Raw genomic sequence first — 19,169 nt, forward strand, 5'->3', positions numbered from 1 at the left:
CGCAATCAATATCAGGGATGCCCGGGAACCCCGCAGCTTCCTGAGGCAACGGGAGAGCAGCGGCACTGGAGGAAATGCATTCAGCAGACACGGAGGCCATGGCACCGATAGCGTATCCGTCTCTTCTGCCCCCAACATCAGGAAACGTGAGTAAAACCTCTGAATCTTGGCATTCTGAGGATATGCAAACAAGTCTATCTGGGGACACCCCAGCCGCTCTGTCAGCCACCTAAATACTTGAGGGTGCAGGCCCCATTCTGCCGGCTGGATCTCCTGCCGTCTTAGCCGATCTGCCCGAACATTGGAAATTCTGTTTACATGATGGTCCAGAATGGATATTAAGTTGTTCTGTACACATTAAGATATTCCTTCCCCTCACCAAGGGCGTGAAGGCTCTTAGGGCCAGAAAGACAGCCCGCAGCTCGAGCCAGTTTATGCTATGGAGCAACTCTTCCACTGAACAAAGCCCCTGGGCAGAACTGTTCCAACAGTGAGCCCCCCAGCCCGATAGACTGGTGTCCGTCGTGACCATCACTCTCTCGGGTTCTATGAACAGCTTGCCCTTGTCTAGGTTCCCCGGGCCGTCCAACGAATCGACTCGCGAAGAGACACCTAGAGAGGAATGTTCTTGTCACGTTTGAGGGCAATCCTGTGCTGGTAAGGGAGGAAAGCCCACTGTAACTGGCGTAGATGAAAACCTCGCCCAAGGCACCGAGTCCATAGCCGCCACCATGAGACACAACAAACTTGCTAGATTGAGAAGGCTGGCCCACAGTCTCGAAGCAATCACACGAGCCAGTGACGATAAGACCTCCATCCGATCCTGTGGTAGAAACAGTTTGCCTACTGAGGTGTCCATTACCATGCCCAAATGACGAAGGCTGTGTGTGGGCATCAGGTGACTCTTGCCCACATTTATCAGAAGCCCATGGGCACGTAATACAGACATTGTTCTGGACAGAGCCGACTGAACTGCCCCTTCTTGAGCAAGTTGTGGAGGTAACAATACAGGTGGACCCCCTCAGTGCATAAAGTGGCCACTAGCAGACTAGAACCTTCGTAAAAACTCGGGTGGCTGATGAGAGCCCAAAAGGAAGGGCTCTGTACTGATAATGCCTCCCCATGTAGCAGAAGTGGAGTATATGTCGACTGCGTGGATGAATGGGGATGTGTAAATAGGCCTCCTGGAGATCTATTGAAGCCATGTAGTCCCCCATCTGCAATGCCTCTGAGATGGTACAAAGGGTTTCCATCCTGAACCTCCTTTTTATCACAAAACGGTTGACTGGGCGTAGGTTGAGAACTGCCCTGGCCGATCCGTCCTTTTTTGGCACTGTAAAAATCACAGAATAGATGCCCTTGCCTCTCTGAAGAGGTGGGGCCTCCTCTATGGCCCCTATAGCCACCAGATACTGAATGGCCATGGACAACCCCTTGTGCTTTTCCGGTTTCCTGGATCTAGGGGTAAGGAGGAATCTGTTTCCTGGGGGGCTGGCCAGCTCCACTTCGTACCCGTGTAGGCTAATGGAAAGAACCCACCTGTCGATGGATTCTTTCCAAACGGGCCAAATGGCAGACCCCCACTTTGCCTGAGTGGGAGTCAGGACTGCTGCTTGGGGGCCCTGCTGCTGGTTTCCGAAAGACTGATGGTTCTGCTGAGTGAACCCTTGCCTGCCTTGGCCTCTGGATCTGTTCCACTGCGATCGAAAAGGCCTAAAAGGCTCCCTCTGACAAACTGAGGTCTAAACGCCCTGAAGGTTTGCGTCGGTCTACGATTAAAACTCTTGTCCTCCTTCCTAGGGGCTGATGGCAGTTTCAGTGAGGACCTCTTTCAGGGCCTCATCCCCAATTAGCTTCCCCCCCAGCATAGGGAACAGCAGGTAATTTAGCCCTAGACGTATTATCAACTTCCAAAATTTTAGCCATATGTTGCTTCTTGCCAGGACACCTGCACTGACCGCACGTGCGGAGAACTGAACACTGTCCAGAGTAGCATCCGCTGAAAAGGCAGCCGCCCTCTGCAGACGAAGTAGCTTACGCCACATCTTAGACTGATCAGCGGGAGGGTCATTGGGTAACTCGCCGATCCACAAGACCGATGCTCTAGACACCAAGGACGCAGTGGTGTCAGCTCTGATGGCTACTGCTCAAGCCTCGTGGGCCCTGCGCAGTGCAGATTCTGCTTTTCTGTTTCCTGGCTCCTTAATAGAGGAGTCCCCATCCTTGGGTACCCTATGCTACTAAGTAGGGCCCCGAAGGGAGCATCCCTAAGTGGCACCTTCAGCAAGTCCAGAGTCTCCTCCTCAAAGTTGTACAATTTGCAAGCCAATGCCAACATACGCTTTGGGAGTCGCAATAGCCGCCCATTCCTCCTTGATGGTATTAGTAAAGCCCTCAGGTATCATTGATTTAATCTGTGGTACCTTAGCCTTAGGCAGCACCAAGGAGCCCTTGGACACAGGAGAGATCTGTTCCTCTGTAACTGGCTACAGATCAAGCGCAGCAATAGGCTGGTTAATTAGTGGCTGAAAATCCACCATAAGAGAGAGCCTCTGACTGTGTAGGTTTGCTGCAGAGTCCTCAATCATCTCCCCCTCTTCCGAGGAGGAGGGCCCCTTGTCTGGGTTGCCCAGCAATGTCTCCGACCCACTGACCCTGGGTCGCAATAAATCTGGGGAGTCCTCTCCTGACTAGTCTGAAGACCTCCCCCTCCCCCTGGGCACAGAGTCCTGGCGTATAGCCACCCTGGGCTGCTTAGCGGGCACCGTCTCCTCCTTAGAGTCTGAGGGCGACCCATGGATCACAGCCTGCCTTGCAATGCCTTGCAGGCTTCCGCACTTTAAGCGCCGCTGCCAGGGAGACCTGAACGGCCTCCTGAATCCAGCCCTTTACAGTGGCAGCATCGGGGGGAACCCCACATTCCCTGTAGGAGTAGGCCCTGAGGGAGGGGCCACATAGGGGGCATCTGCACCCACCTCCTCCCCCCCCCCGAGCTAGTCCCGATCTTACCGGGGGGAGCTGTTCATGGCCTTCTGGGTGCTCCGACGCCCTGTCCACGGGCTCAGCACCGCCTGCCTCATCATCCTGCACGTCCTCCCCGTCTGATTCCGACAGGCTCTGGGGCGGCCACTCCTGCTGACGTTCCTTTCGGCGCGGCCCCAATACTCGCTGAGGCAGTCCTCCTCCTGCACGCCCAACTGCTAGGGAAAGGAGTTGGGGGGGAGGCCAAACATCACAGGCTTACCTTGCTCGCGCTGCCGGGCGAAAGCTCTCTCACCAACGGGGCCTCCTTGTCGGGAAGCCTCCGATTCTGGTGCCGCCACCTGCGTCCTGCTTCGGTGGATTGCTGGTGGCATGGATTGCGCCCAGTCTCCTCACCGGTATCTGGCGGCAGAGAGGACCGCTGTGGCCCACAGGCGCCAGCAAGGTCATCTGATACATCTGCCACTTTCCTTACAGGATTTGCGCAGTCCCGAGTTTTTGGCGGGAACAGGCGCTGATGGGCGGATCTCTCCCTAATGGCCAGGAGTCCGAAGGTCTTTTTAGCGGACATCGGCCAAAAGGTCGGCAAGAGGTGAGGAGAGGTAACGAATAACAGAAAGGACAGTAGAAGAACAGATATGAAATTTTTATTTTTTAAAAAAATTTAAAATTATTTTTTTTTCTTTTTTCTTTAGTAACTAGAGAGAACTAATAGTAGTAGAATACCAGGTGAAGAATAGATTGGAAATTGTCAAAAACAATAGGAATATAAGCAGAAGAAAAGAAGAGGCCTAGTTAACAAGGCCAAAGCCAGCGAGCTGTAATGCGAGCCTTCTGGAGCAAAGGCCGGAAGTAGGACTGAGGATGAGATCCGCCCACATGCACTGGGTTAAGGATCTTCAGGTAGGACTACTTCCTGCCTTTTGGAGCATGTGGGGGGGATGTAATCCCAAGCTTGGGTGACCTCCTACACCAGCCGAGAATGGACTGACCCTGCTGCAGGTAGGGGTGTGTGTGTGCTTGTGCGCGTAGGCTGCCTGAGCGCACACGTGTGACGATCACGCTCTTCATGGGATGCTCTCGTCTGCTCTAACAGCCAAGGTCATTCAAATCGATAGACCAGGAGTGCCCCCCCCCCCCGAGCATTTTGCCCACCACCTCATCCCAGACAACCAGGGCTGGGGCCTGCGATTGCTTACTACTATGAGTATTTATTTCCTGCTTTTCAACAAAGGAGTTCTCACAGCGGATTGCAGGGCAAAGGGATGCGAGGACGGCTCTCTCCTCCCCGCAAGAGGCACATGCATTCGAAGAAGGGAGGCTCAGCAACAGCCGCTGGAGAGACACAGCCGTGATACGGAAAGGGACAGCTGCTCTCCCCATGCTAAAGGGAAGGGGACGCCCCCTTGAACAGGACCTCTTGGCCCACCTTGCAGGGGTCCCTGGGCCGACAAGTGAGAGGAGAACAAGGGCAGGGCAGGCAGTGGGTACTCACTGACAGTGGTCACTGGTCTGGGGAAAGGCAGGAAGCCTCGGGAGTGGATGGAAGTGACTCCTCTGCCGTAAAACAAACAGGGAGAAAAGCCCAGAATTCTCCGGAATCTGTTCTGAAGGGCCTTCATCCAGGTGCCTTCCTCAAAGACCACTTGCTGGAAGAGATCGTTCTCTCCGAAAGAGAAGGCTGGAACCAGATGGGCCCTGTGCGGGGTGGGAGGGAGAGAGAGAGACACCTCAGCCAAAGTCTGGATAATTATAGGGCAGTCTCCAACCTCCTTGGGTGGGGGCAAGGTAATCGAGAGGGTGGTGGCTGACCAACTCCAGGCAACTTTGGATGATACTGACCATCTAGATCCATTTCAAACTGGCTTTGGTATCCTTGGGGATCGCTTGGGGGATCTGGGAATAGGTGGTACTGCTTTGCCGTGGTTTCATTCCTATATCTTAGGTAGATCCAAGATGGTTTTGCTTGGAGATAGTTGCTCTCTGAAACAAGAGCTATTGTATGGTGTCTCTCAGGGCTCCATCCTATCTCTGATGCTTTTTAACATCTACATGAAAACGCTGGGTGAGATCATCAGGAGATTTGGTGCAGGGTGTTATCAATATGCTTATGAGGAGGGGAGAACTGGTCTTGTGGTAGCAAGCCGGTTAGGGTTAGGCAGTTTCCTATGTTCCTATGACACCCAAATCTGTTTCTCCATGACATCATCATCAGGAAATGGCATAGCACCCCTAGCCCCAATACCTGCCTACAGCCAGTAATGGACTGGGTGAGGGATAATAAAGTGAAACTGAATCCGAACAAGATGGAGGCACTCATGTTAAAGGCTCATACTTAGAGGGACATGATAGAGCTTCCTGTTCTGGATGAGGTTGCACTCCCCTCGCCCTATCCACCCCCAGCACAGTACTTCCAGTGACTGTTGCTGGTGTGTGTCTTATGTTTCTTTTTAGAATGTGAGCCCTTTGGGGACAGGGAGCCATCTTATTTGTTATTTCTCTTTGTAAACCGCCCTAAGCCATTTTTGGAAGGGCGGTATAGAAATAAAATTATTATTATTATTATTATTATTATTATTATGTAGAGCTTGTTAGTGCTTCTGGACCCAGGCCTCACTCTGGTTTCTCAGGTTGAGGCTATGGTCAGGAACGCTTTCTATCAACTTCAGTTGATATGACAGCTGTGTCTGTTCCTTGAAGATAATTATCTCAATTGTGGTGCACTCTCTGGTAACTTCTAGGCTTGACTACTGCAATGCACTCTATGTGGGGCTGCCTTTGTATGTAGTTTGGAAAATTCAGTTGGTTCAAAAAGCAGTGGCTAGATTGGTCTCCAGAGTGTCTTGGAGAGACCATATTATGCTTGTTTTAAAACAACTGCATTGGCTGCCAATAGGTTTCTGGGCAAAATACAAAGTGCTGTTAATTACCTTTAAAGTCCTAAATGGCTTAGGACCAGGTTACCTGGGAGAGCACCTCTTTCTGCATGATCCCCACTGCGCATTAAAATTATGGAGAGAGGTCCAGCTCCATATACCACCAGCTTGTCTGGCAGTGACTCGGGAGTGGGCCTTCTCTGTAGTTGCTCCTGAGCTGCCGAATGTGCTCCCTACAGACATTCCTGGTTTAACATCTTTACCAGCCTTCAAAAGAGCCCTTAAGACACATTTTTCAAGCTAGGCTTTTAGTAATCTCTGATTTTTTTAAATTTTAAATTGCTGTTTAGATTTTTTAATTGCTGTAATTTCTGAATGTTTTGAATTGGTTAATTCCTTTCTTAACAACTGGTTTTGTTCATCTTTGTGAACTGCCTGGAGCCTTTGGAGTCAGGCCATATAAAAAATAAATATAAATAAATTCCCCCCCGCCACTGCCCTTATCACAAGCTTGATGAAAACTCCACCGCATCGCGAGGCCTGGGCTCTTTGATGGTGCAAGCCTAGCTGAGGGAGAGACGGCGGCCCTCCAGTCCCTCAGAGCTGAGCCTGGGATCACTAGGGAAAGGGCCCAGAAGACCCTGGAGAGTGGAGGTTGCCTGTGGGCATGCCGGGGCCCGCTGGCCCCTGACGAGGGGCACGCACCCATGCTGGAGTGCCATCCGGACAAAGCCCTTGCGCTTCTTGAGGACGAGCGTGATCACGCCTGGCTGGCAAGAGAGTGCCTCTGCCGCGCCTCCAACGACAATGGCCACAGCATTCCCAGTGCCGTTCCTGGAGATCAGGTAGCTTATTGCCCGGCGGGTCACGGGGCACAGACCTAGAGAGCAGAAGCGAAGCAGGAAGACATCAGGTGTAGCACTCCCAGAGAGCTACCTCGGTTCCTCCCATTAGGGCTCTGCTGCTTTACTTCCTTTAGACCTGTAGCAGACACCTGCCACGGCCCTCCTGACAGGCCAGCCCCAGAGCGGCTCCCTTTTCACACCAACGTGCCCCGGACAGTTGGAGGTTCGAGACACGAGACACAGACCAGCCGTGACCAAGTCAAGAGGTGGCTTGTTGGAGCAAAGGGGTTGGGGGGGCTGGGCTGGAGGCGGCGTGTGGCAAGTCTCCACCTCACCCTTGGGTTCCAAAGGAGCTTGGACTTCAGGAGTCCAGGCAGATCTCCTCCCCGCTGCCCTCCTGGGGCAGAGCCCAGCCGATCTCTGCCAAGCTGTGCCAGGCATCCAAGGCTTGGCTCACTACTTGTTGCTAGCCACAAATATGAAGCAGCTGCCCAAAGCCCAGGAGCTGAAGCTTTACACTCCGCCAGTTGCAACTCCTACAACCGAGTCATTCTCCAGACCCGGAGGGTTTGGGATACAGAAAAGCCACATCCAGAGAGAATCGAGGCTGAACACGCCATGGTCTGGCATCAGACTTAATGTCACCATGGTTAGCCTTTTCTAGCCAACAGCCACGGGGGCTGCAACACTTTTGCTGGGTGGTGATCCAAGCAGAGGTGTGCTCACCGGCTCACATTTGCCTCTGGCTTAAGCCATCCCCCTCCCCCACCCGACCCCCAACCTCTGATGCCTATTGGGTGGAAAGGAAATCTTGAAAAGTGCTCAGAAATGCAAGCTTCCATTGCAGCAGCCAGACTCTGGGCTGGGGCTGCCCACAGGGAGCCTCTTCCGCCAGAAGTATTCACTCTGCATGGTGGCCTGTCCTTGCCACGCTCAATTCCAGGCACTGGTAATCAGGGCTTGAGAGGCTTCAGGGCCTGGGTGGCTTCAGGGCCCAGGACAAGCTTCCCCAGACACATCTATGGTGCGGCCACATCTGGAGTACTGCGTACAGCTTTGGTCACCGTCTCTCAAGGAGGATATTGTAGAACTGGAGAAGGTGCAGAAGGGGGCAACCAAGTTGATCGGGGCCTGGAGCACCTTCCTTATGAGGCCAGGCTACAGCATCTGGGGCTCTTTACTTTGGAAAAGAGACGACTAAGGGGAGACATGATCGAGGTGTATAAAATTATGCATGGAGTGGAGAGGGTGGACAGGGAGAAATTCTTCTCCCTCTCTCACAACAGAAGAACCAGGGGTCACCCCAACTGAAGGTTGGGAAATTTAGGACCAACAAAAGGAAGTACTTTTTCACACAACGCATAATTAATCTATGGAATTCTTTGCCATGGGATGTGGTGATGGCCACCAGCTTGGAGGCTTTAAAAGGGGCTTGGACAGATTCATGGAGGACAGGACTGTCCATGGCTGCTAGTCTGGTGGTGGCTGTGGGCCACCTCCAGCCTCAGAGGGAAGATGCCTCTCACTCCCAGTTGCAGGGGAGCAACCGCAGGAGGAGAGAGGGCAGGCACAGACCTCTTGCTTGTGGGCTCCCCAGAGGCATCTGGTGGGCCATTGTGTGCAACAGGATGCTGGACTAGATGGGCTTCCTTGGGCCTGATCCAGCAGGGCTGGTCTCATGTTCATGGACCCCATGCATCATCTGAGTCTGCTCTTGAACCATTTCTTATGTGCTGCTGAGGTTGTTAGTGTTGCATTTTGTTAACAACAGTCCGTATTGTGTGGATGTCTGGTTGAGGCTTTGGTTGAAACCATGAGGGGGAAAGTGGGATGCGAGTCCTTTGAACAGAATAAAACCCGCGTCAAGACTCACCCCCGCTCAGCAGATACTCTCGGAGTGCTGGCAGGTTGAAGTTGCCAGCCAGCGTCGCCAGGAAGGGGTTGATGCCGGGGAACTTGTCGCAGAAGCCGGTGGAGCGAGTGACAAAGTTGCAGAAAGCGCCGACTGAGAGAATGCCGTGGGGGTGGACGCCAATGATGTAGTTGTGGCTGGGGGCCAGATTGCAGGTCTTCACCAGCTGCACAGAGGGAAGCAGAGGCCGGTCAGGGAGGGGGGCAGAACGCGTCCACCCCTCTACACACAGGCCTCTGGGACTCGTGTCTGGATTCCGTGGACAGGCCAGACTGGCTTAGCCCCATTCTTGAGCAAGGCAGGTCTACCACCGGCAAGGGGCGGGGGGCAGGATCAGGGCCCGCTGCTTCCCAGAGAAGTCTGGGCCACCCTTCCTTTTCTACTTGGAGGAGCTTTCGAGTTCTAACCGCCGAGTGCCCAGGAATACAGCTTGCAATCTACTGAGTGAGGAGCGGGGTTGCTGAGCATCTCCAGTCCCCAGGGCTGAGCGCCAGGAGCCACAGGGATTCCTCCCCGCCAGTGCCAGGGTGGTGCTGCTCCTGTCCTGCTGGGTCACCCGTCCACAAGGGAGGAGCCTTGGCTTGCAGGCCCAGCCCTTGGCTGTCGGGGACAGCTGCTCACCCGGCTGCTCCCACCAGCACTGCCAAGTGGGAGGTTGGGAGCCACAAGCGAGTGAGAGAGCCAGAATCGCTCTGCCTTCCAGCAGCCCAGTCGGCTATCAAGAGAGGTGGGAGGCTGCCCCAAAGGCACTGGGGCAATCGCCCTGTCTTAGTGAGCTGGACACAGCAGAGCGCAACTCTCATGCACCAGTGAAGCGCATGGGATGGCGGCACCACCAGGCTCAGTGGGGGAGAGAGAGGGAGTCCAGCCCCTCTCTGCCTGGGGCCCCCTAGTCAGGAAAGGGCTTCAGAGGCCCCAGGAGGAGGCAGGAGCCCTTTGGGAGTGTGTGCGCGTGTGTGCGTGCAGGGGGATGGAAGTGGGCACAGGTAGCCGGGCTCCTTAGCTTTTGGGGCACCCACTTGAACATTTCTAGAACACTAGCAGACTCCATGCTTTGGCTGAAGCTTGGCTGGCCCCTGGCAAAACATCACCTACCTGGACAGGAAAATAATCTCGAAAGTGGTTCCAGATGGACCAGTTCCGGACCCAGGAGGAACTCCTCCCACCTGCAAGGCCCCACCGGAGAGGGGTGTGAAAGGAAGAGGAGGACATGAGGGGGTGAAAAGCAGCAGCAGCAGCAGCAGCAGCAGCAGCAGCAGCAGCAGCAGCAGCAGCAGCAGCAGCAGCAGCAGCAGCAGCAAGGAACAAGGAACAAGGAACAAGAGTCACATGGCTTGGGGTGCAGCTCATTGGCCTCGTTGCTCGTGCATTTTTGAAAACTGTCATCATATGAAGAGAGGCAGCCCTTCAACCCACTAGACTCAAGGTGGAGAACTGCCAGCCAACCTCTCTTCATTTGTCACTGTACACTGAACGAGTTCTTCCCCACTCCAGCTCCTCTCTGCTCTGCCGCCAGGACACACATAACTAAGAGATCCCAGGAGCAGCAAAAGAGGGAGAGAGAAACTCGCGGAGGAAGAAGAGTCAGCCGGGCTGGGGGGCAGCTGGTGGGCATGAGAGGGAGCAAGTGGCAGAAGAGCTTCTGGATGGGACGGAAGAGAGTGGGAGGGGAGGAAGCCGGGGCGCTTGGGGTGCAGCTGGGGGCAGTTCATGCATACATGGCTTGTGTTTTCCAGCTCCAACTTAATCTCTGTGCCTGACATTGCAATGGATGAAGCTGCTCCGAAGCAGTTCACCTCTTTGGTTTCTGTCCTGAGTTTGGTCTGGATGGCTTCTCTGGGTGGCCGGTTTGGTTTTCAGACTAGAAAGCAAAGCAGAGCAGGACAGCCAAGCCTCCTGCTGCTGAACCTCCCCAGCTGGACTTCCCTCCCCGCCAGGGCTTCTCTCCTGTCCTGGGAATGACCCAGAGTCCTCCATGATTGGGGCCTGCCTAGATCATCATCTTCTGGGCAGCTGCAACCTGGGAGCCTGGCTACGTGGACCTCCTGGGGCTCTCAGGGGTGATGCTCAGGAGGGGGCCGTCTGCTGGATGGACTTTGGGACGAGGGCTGAGCCAGGCAAATCTTATCAGCTGGGGAGGGGGCAGCAGAAGCCGACACACCCCGAAGGAGAGTGTTTTAATTATCGACAGGAAGGAGGCCCTGGATGTGCCTGTCCTTGCCCGGTCTCTGCAGCTGCTGGCCTGGCTCCTCCTTCCAGGGGTGGGGGTTTGCCATCTGAGCATTTCAGAACCAGAAGGGAATCTTGAGCCGTTTGCCAGGAGACTCTGCCAAGGGAATTGTGTCTTCGTGGCACCATTTAAATCCCAGCCTTCACAAGAGCAGCTGAAGCCTCCCCCGCAACACACACACACTCCTGACCCTTTAACAAACTCTTGCAATATAATCTGTGCGAAACACCTGCCCACCTCACTTTTCCTCCCCACCTGCCACAAGGACAGAAGGGTCCCAAGGAGGAGCCTTTCATGACTGGTGGCTACACCAGCCCCTGGGAACCATTTCACGCCAACCTACCTGAGCAGCGACTGACAGAAACAGTGCCTGCTGCAATCTGAATGCAAGCAGAAAAGGAAGAGGGCCGATCGATAGGTTTCTGCTGGCTTCTGGGTGCCATGATTTCCCCCTGCCAAGAGGGCCTAGAATCCTGCTAGGAATCCGCCCCCCCCCCCCAGGACACCGGAGCAGGCCAAATCTGTAGCGCAGACAAGCCCCACGCCCTGAATCTGCAGCAAGGCTCTCGGGGGGCCAGACAGAGGCAGCCTGGGAAGGAGAACTGAGCGAGGACATGCTGCTCGTCAGCAAGCACTTTGACTGAAGAGACACTGCACATCTCGAGGATCCGCTCCCCTCTGCCAGGGAGCAGAACCTGCGAAAGGCTGTTCCAGAACTGCGCCCCCCCCGCCATGGGGGGAGTTGGCATCAGGGCCCTTCAGCTATAGCAACGGGGACTAGGCAGCCTCACTGTGGGGCAATGCCCTCTTTGCCCAGTGCCACCAAAATGGCCACATCCCATTTTGAGGAGGGGCCCAGCAACAGCAGCTGCCCACGAAGCAGCCCCTGCAGGTTGCAGGCGCCTGCCCCTCCGGGGCAGGCGCAGCTCAGTGGCCCCCCTGGCTTAATGTTTCACATTTAGTGCTGGCAGGTGCTGCAGCTGAGGCTCCAGCCAGGCTTTACCTTCACTTACCTTTCTCAGGTGTGTCCCAGTCAAAGATGACCCAAGCCAGGTAGAGGGCAGAAATGGGCCAGAAATTGGTGAAAGCCAAGTAGATGAGCAGCAGCAGGACAGCAGCCCCTGAAGAAAGAGCCCAACGAAGGTCAGCCCTTGGCTCAGGGCACAGGAAGCTGCCATCGACGGAGTCAGACCCTGGGTCCACCTAGCTCAGGATTGCCTCCAGAGACTGGCAGCGGCTCCTCCAAGGCTGCAAGCAGGAGTCTCTCTCAGCCCGATCTTGGAGATGAGATGCCAGGGAGGGAACCTTTGGCCTGCAAGCAGGCAGGTGCTCTTCCCCAAGCAGGCCCCATTATCCCCCAAGGGGAATCTCTTGCAGTGCTCACATCATGTAGCCTCCCATTCAAACGCAAACCAGGGTGGACCCTGCTCAGCAAAGGGGTCCATTCATGCTTGCTACCACAAGGCCAGCTCTCCTCCCTTCCAGTCTCAGACAGTCTTGACTGAGCCCCACATCTCCCCACTGCGACACCCTGCGTTTGGAAATGGGGGTGGGGGTGGTGAAGCGTAGATGTGATGCTGGGAGATTTCCTGGCCCAACCTCTGCTCAGTGCAGAAGCAAGTCTGAACTGGCGGTGCCAGTGTGCCCAGCCGCTGCGACAGACACTCCCTTTTCAAAGCACTGTGCCAGGGAGCTGCTGCCCGGCCACCTGCTGGCCACGTGGGGGGGGGGGAGGAGGAGAGGCGACAGCCCACTGCCAGGCAGACACGGGGTCTTCTCGGTGGCAGCTCCTCTCCCACCTCTGCTGACACTCCTCTGCTTGCTGCCCAGCTCCAGCCTCTGGGGCTCTGCCTCCCTCCACCCTCTCTCTTCCTTAATGAGGGCCAGACTCCTGCGCTGGGAAGAAGCTGCTGCCACCACCGCACTGGAGGCGCCTTCGAACACCACCAAAGGAGCAGAGGACTGGCAGCCGAATGCCATGGGTCTGGGCCTCCCCTTTGGGGCAAGCGGGGGGTCTGCCATGGTTCCTGGGGGGGGCGCAGGGGGACGCAACACAGCTGAGCACCCTGGGAATGTCAGCTTCCATTTAGCACCCAAAGAGCAAGCGCCGCTCTCTAGCCCCTCTGAAGGTGAAGAGGCAATGCAGAAGAGTCCACGAGCAGCAATGAACAGTCAGAGAGGCATCTTCTGATGGCCACTGTCCCCGCCCCCCCCAGGGCTGAAGACTCCTGCCCAGCCTCTTTGGCCAGAGACAACCAGGGACCAGAATGCCTCTGGCCAACACCACCCATGCCATGGAAATGGACACCTGCCTCCAGCCAAAGGGGTTCGGGGAGGAGGGCAGCCACGTCACCCGTCCATCCGGCCTCATGTTGGCTCCCACTTGAGGAGGAGCCCAGAGAGCAGCAGCCCTCTCTGCAGGCAACCCATCCCCCCCCCCCGCCTCTCTCTCTCAGCAAAAGCACGCTCTCTGCTTTAGAGCAAGCGGCCCATTTCTCTAATGGCTGCTGTATTCCAAAGATAAGCTGGGAAACAGTTCTTTGGGGTGGGGTGGGGTGGGGTGGGGGGGCTGCCTTGCTGGTTCAGGCCAGAAGCCCACCCAGTCCAGCATCCTGGCTTCAGGATGCCCCTGGAAGCCCCCAAGCCACGCCCCCTCGCCTGCAGGCATCTTGCCTCTGAGCAGGAGCTTTGCCCCAGGACTTCACCTCCCCCCCTTTTCTCAAGGGGGCCGCCCCCCGCCCCCCCCACTCCTACTCACCCATCACCAGGTAGCTGAGAATCCACTGGAGGACGGAGAGCAGCTGGAGGCAGGCCTGCACGTTTCCCCTGGAAGGCCAGGGCGCAGCCGGGAGCCTGCGGAGGGAAGCCTGGACGCGGACGCGGCTCCCTGCCAAGGGAAGGTCAATATGCTTGGCTCCCTCTCCTGGCGACCAGCTGCTGGTCAGGTCACAGCCGCCTGTTGACTCAGCTCTCCCGCCCGCCCAGCCGCCTCCCTCCCAGGCTGGGCCAATCCACAGGGACAGCCCACCCCCAGCTGCCACCCACAAAGCATGCAAGATGCACGTCTTGCCTGGGCCGCCCGCGTCCCCTCTCTGGGCGGGAAGACATGGACAGGCTGCCAGGGCTCCTGCCACTCTAATCCCATGGGGCGTGGGGAAGGGGATTGGGGTGTCTCCCCCCCCGCCAAGAGGAGGGCACCTGCACCCAAAATGGGCCAGCAAGAGGGGCCAGCCAAGCATGCTGTCCTCCACAGGGAGCCAGGCAGCAGCCAGTCTAGTGGGCTTAAAGCGAGGAGAAAGACGCCAATGGGGGGTGGGCCTCTGTGCCATCCGAAACTCAAAGCGGGGAGCGGGGAGCAAGCTGGAGGGGTTGAGGGGGGCATGGCCGGGGGAAGGGGGGCATGGCCTGCCTGGCGCAAGAGAGACCTGGCCGGATAGACCTTCCTGAGCACGTCTGCCGAGAGCTCTCCCTGAAGGGCCCGTCTTCAAAAACACGCCACCCCTCTCCTTATTTGCAGCCCACTCATCCCTCCAAGGAGCTCAGGGCAGCCTAACCCCACCCCACCCCCACAACCACCCTGCAAAGTAGGCTAGGCTAAAAGCTGGTGACCGACCCAAGCAGAGTTGGAACCCAGGTCTTTGTGGCCCCAATCCACTCTATCCACATCTCACAATTGGGAATGTGGTGGGGGAAACCCATCCAAAGAACGTGCACAGCACACTCCATGTCTTGCAGCCCTATTCCCGCTATCCTTCCCGCTCCCCGAGTGCTTCGCTGGCCTCTAATGATGAGAGAGCCCCCACCCCCAGCAAAGGTTACGCTCGCCATTGGCACAAGCAGTGTTTGGGCGGCCTGCCTGCACCCCGGCCCTCTCGGCTGGCGGCCAGGACTGACCCCGGAGCTGACCTCTGCAGACAGGAGGAGAAAGGGACGGGCCAGGCAGGCACGCCTGGGCCACAGAGAGGCTCAGAGGGGCTGCTCTGAGCATGAAAGGCCTTCCGGATCACCAGCGGGGGACAAACTCCAGCCGGGCAAGGCAGTGCCGGGTGGGCCACTTGGGACCGGTGGGAAGGGGCAGGAAGACCTTCTGTGACCCTCTTAAGGCAGAGGTGGGCCTTCATGGGGTGGCGGGGGCGGTCTCTCCTCTTTGGACAGACAAGTATTTTCATCTTCATCATCACAAGCTTGTAACGACGCACTCGCTGGTGCCAAGACCGAATCATATCCTCCAAGCAAGGAACGTTTTTGTAAGTTAGAGACAAAGCTCTGGCTCTTTTCAAAAATCTCCTTTTGGGCCATCAACATGCCCCAAGTGAAGGTGTGGGGCAGGTGGGCCAGTCGCCTTCTGTGGGCTGGTAGCCTTCCCCGGGCTGGCACCACTGCCCTCAGCTCCTTGGGGCAGGGTAGAAACAGGAGACCTGCCACAAAGGTCCTCACTTTGCAGCTCTGAATAGGCACCCCACATTGGCGGCCTGCTTCCTGCCTGAGACCAGGGGCAGGCCCAACACACACACCCCGGCTGTGGGTCAGGAGAGCGATGCCCGAGGCAGCAGCTCCGCCCCCCCCGCCAGGTCTGGGCTGCTGCCCCACTGTGACTGATAAGACGGCTGCAGGCCAAGGTCCTTGTCTTGCCTCAGCCTTGACCCCCTGCCCCCCAGCACTGGTTCTTCCCTTCTGACCTTGGTGAAACATTAACGTTCAAGGCGGCAGCCTCCACTGGCCTGTTCTTAGGAGGCAGCAGCCGGATTCCTAAGCCAGGGAACGAGTCCGGCCCTCCTCCCAGGCCGCCACCCCCCCCGCCAGCCCTTGCCCGAGGCAAGAGATGGCCCGAGGCAAGAGATGGCAGCTGGACCGAGAGGGCATGGCAGCGGCCCAGGACACACACACACAGCCCGCCCATGGCTACAGTGCCCCCTTTGGGGGGTGCCCAAGGAGAGACCCCGGATGCTGCTATCCTGCCCTCACTGGGTTACAGGCTGAGCACAGGGGCCCTAGGAGGCCAGGGACCCTTCAAACCATCCCAGGGCCTGGGGGCGGGGTGGGGAACACCCCCCGCTAAATGAGCATCGAGGCACCTTTTTGAAGTGGGGATTCTTTATTTGGCAGGGGGAGAGCAACTGGCCCTACCCGTCCCCAGCACAGCATCCCTCCAGTGGCTGCTGCTGGTGTCTAACTTATGTTTCTTAAGGATGGGAGCCCTTTGGGGACAGGGAGCCATTTTATTTATATCTATGTAAATATCTTTGGGAACTTTTGTTGAAAAGCGGTCTATAAATGTGTGTCGTATTCATATTCATAGAAGGCAAAGCAGGCTACTCAAGGGCTGGACCAGTCACTGAGCCGGCCCTGAAGCTACTTAGTCTTGGCAAGGGATGGAAAGAATCCCAGCAAGGAGGCCGCTCTGATGGGGGAAGTCCTGTCAATGGGCCCATCGGCAGGGGGTGGGCCAGGCACAACGTAGTTTTCCAAGGAAGTTTCCCCAGTTTCCCTGATGAAGAAGAACTCCCAGCCCCCGCGGATTCTGCCGAACTTTGTCTCAACTGGCTTACATGAGGGGGAAGGGAGATTAAAGGCTCTTGCTGGGGCAGGGCAGACACCCCTTTCCCCAGACCCCCAGTTCTGTCATGAGAGGAAAACCACCACACAGTAAGGTCCCCATCCCTGGCCAGCCCCACATGATTTCCTCCCAGCAGCCGTGACGGGGAACATGGCCAGGAACGGAGCTGCAGTCAGGCGGCAGCCCTGCATGGCCAGGCGTCTCATGGGACTATGAGGAGAAAGGGCTCCTGGTAGCTACCGAGGCAGCCTCACCCTGGGGGGCAGACGCCTGCCTCCCCCAGCCCCTGCTCATATTATGGCTCTATCCTGCTGCTAGCCAGGTCTTCCTCCGGCAGGCTGCTGTGGAGGCAGCTCCAAGGCCAGAGAGGGAGAGCTGAGCAGGGATTCGAATCTGGGTCTCCCCCTTCATCCAAGCCTGGCCCTTCAGATGCAGCCTGTTGCTGCACTGCTCTCAGAACCAGAACACTTTCCCTGGAGAACCTCCTTCCTGGTCCGTCTCCTGCCTCAGGCCCACAAGTTTCTACGTGAATGCTTTAGGATAATGAGCAGGAGCAGAGGACTCTGCTCCTACTAAGTGAAAGCTTATGGGGCACATACAGGCCCTGTCCCCCAACAAGCACAGGCTGAGCACAGGGGCCCTATGTGACTGCTTCAGAGTCAAGGAGGCTCGCGGGAAACAGGGATGCTGAGCACAGAGTCCCTTCAAAGCAAACCAGGGCCCGGGGCGGGGTGGGGAACCCACTGCAATTCACAACAGCCCAGGACCCAGTGGAAACCAACAGGAATCACAAGACACCTATCCGAAAAGGAAAAGAATAACCCTACTTTGGAGAGAGGTGAGAGGTAAGAGGATTGTTTTTGGCAGGTAAACACTGAAGAGTGTTTCAAAATTAACCAGACATATCATTTTAGAAGTATCCGCTCAGCACAGACACACTCATATTTCAAAGGGGGGGGTGGCCTTTAATTCTGAAATCTTTGTTGAAGTTGTGTGCAATTTCCCTTTCATTGCCCTCATTTTAATCACCGCCATCTGATGTGGGAGTGGGTAGCTCTTGCATCACAGCCAGCAGCGTATGGCACCCACTCCTGAACTTTAATAGCCCCCTTTGCTGTCAGAAGGCTGAATGCAGCCCTCCCTCAACACAATGCGAAGGCCCCGTTTAAATGAAACCCCACAACACGGAACCACCACAACACAATAAGAGGCAATAAAGCCACAGGCACCGATCTGGCCGCAGACCCAGCCTTGGAGGGGCTGGCTCTCTTACCGCTCTGCTCTTTCGAGAAGGCAGCCATGAGCGTTTTCATGGTGCTCTCCGCCGCTTGGGCTCTCCTCTTCACTCTTGCTCAGACTTTGGCTCTGCAGGTTAAAAGGCAGCTTTGTAAACAGTGAGCTCTGCAATTAAGCTTTTGACCACTTTCAGGCTCCACCAGCTGGTCATAGGAAACCTGAACAGGTGGGAGGGGAATGGAAAGGATGTGAAAGGGACAAATCCTGACCCTGACTTTAAAAAAAAAAAAGAGTTGGAGCAAGTAGAAATCAAAGGCTTTCGAAGAAGCCATGACTTACTTGGAAAGACAAGGTAAAACTGTCCACCAGGAATCCCGAGAAGTGTTCCAGTCCGAGAAGAAGTCAAGTGAAGTACTGCACGTTTCATTCTTGAACAGAAGCCACCCGTGTGGGAATGCAACTCTCCATATTCCTCTGGATGAGAGTCACTTTCCTGAGGACGGGGCCAACATCACAGTCCCCGTTAGCAGCAGAGCAAAGACACTCCGAGATGAAGCTGACTTTGGGCTTACCTTGTGGGGAGGCAGGGTGGTAGCAGACAATTGCACACACACGAAGCAATCCAGGAGGAGAGCTGCTGAGAGATCCAAAAGGACAAACAAAGTCACACTCCCTCTGCCAATTCCTAGTGAAGGTGATCTGTCAGGGTGACCAGGGCCCTCTCAACCCCATAGCCTGCCCTAAAGTCAATTTGAAACGGGTGTGGAAGAAAACCCATTTCCTCCGAGACTGTTTGAAACTGGTTAGCCATCACCCTCTCGATCACCTGACCCAACCACTGCAGGTTGGTGACTGGCCTACAATCATCCATCACCAAGGGATCTAGGGCAGGTTTCTTAAGAAGAGGTCTAACCTTTGCCTCCAAACAAGCACACATCCTGCCCTCTCTCAGTGAGGCACGAATGGTGTCAGCTCAGTCAACTCCTACAACTTCTCCACACTAGGAGATCAGCCACGATGGGCAAGGATCCACAGAGCAGGTGATAGGGCTGTACCATTCCAAGCAGCTTGTTCACATCCTCAGAAATCGCAGACAAACTGATCCCATCAAATCCTATGAGAAGGATTGCTGGGCACCCAGATAACTGACCCTGCAGAAATACTGGAGACCAGGTCAGCCCAGAGATTTTACCCACAAAGAACTCACTGAAAACATCACAATGAAATGTTTCTGGGAACAGATTGAAATCCTGGGGGCTTGAGTTAGACCCCAACAACCCAAAACAGCGATGCTGGTCATCAACTTGCAGATGCAACACGTGCAGAATTTTTAAAAATCACTTCTTCAGACCTTCAAAATGGGCTCTCTGCTGTGTCTTAGAGAATTCAAGGTGAGCCCTCCTCCACTGCACTGTCGTCATCTACCTTGCCGCTTTAGCTCCCGTAACTCTTGTGCGAGATTGTAACTTGCAATCTAAGAAAGGGCATGACAGACACTGACTGGAGAGTGAGAAGAGAACTCGCCCGTCCC

General features: G+C 55.8%; 1 protein-coding gene across 3 annotated transcripts in view; it reads right to left on the reverse strand.

Annotated features, from left to right (window-relative positions):
- The window catches only part of LOC128335668 (diacylglycerol O-acyltransferase 2-like), a 30,394-nt gene extending 12,169 nt beyond the window's left edge, over nucleotides 1–18,225 (reverse strand). For all 3 annotated transcript variants that reach the window (XM_053274303.1, XM_053274305.1, XM_053274304.1), the window contains exons 1-8: nucleotides 17,978–18,225; nucleotides 17,676–17,767; nucleotides 13,604–13,732; nucleotides 11,859–11,966; nucleotides 9,711–9,781; nucleotides 8,577–8,781; nucleotides 6,564–6,738; nucleotides 4,478–4,680 (exon numbers count right to left, since the gene is read on the reverse strand). In XM_053274303.1, the coding sequence (XP_053130278.1) occupies nucleotides 4,478–4,680; nucleotides 6,564–6,738; nucleotides 8,577–8,781; nucleotides 9,711–9,781; nucleotides 11,859–11,966; nucleotides 13,604–13,732; nucleotides 17,676–17,715 (931 nt within the window). In that variant the 5' untranslated portion in view covers nucleotides 17,716–17,767; nucleotides 17,978–18,225. The remainder of the gene's footprint in view (nucleotides 1–4,477; nucleotides 4,681–6,563; nucleotides 6,739–8,576; nucleotides 8,782–9,710; nucleotides 9,782–11,858; nucleotides 11,967–13,603; nucleotides 13,733–17,675; nucleotides 17,768–17,977) is intronic.
- Between the last annotated feature and the right edge of the window lie 944 nt (nucleotides 18,226–19,169).

This window comes from Hemicordylus capensis, chromosome 11 (genome assembly GCF_027244095.1).
Source record: "Hemicordylus capensis ecotype Gifberg chromosome 11, rHemCap1.1.pri, whole genome shotgun sequence".
Classification (NCBI taxonomy): Eukaryota; Metazoa; Chordata; class Lepidosauria; order Squamata; family Cordylidae; genus Hemicordylus; species Hemicordylus capensis.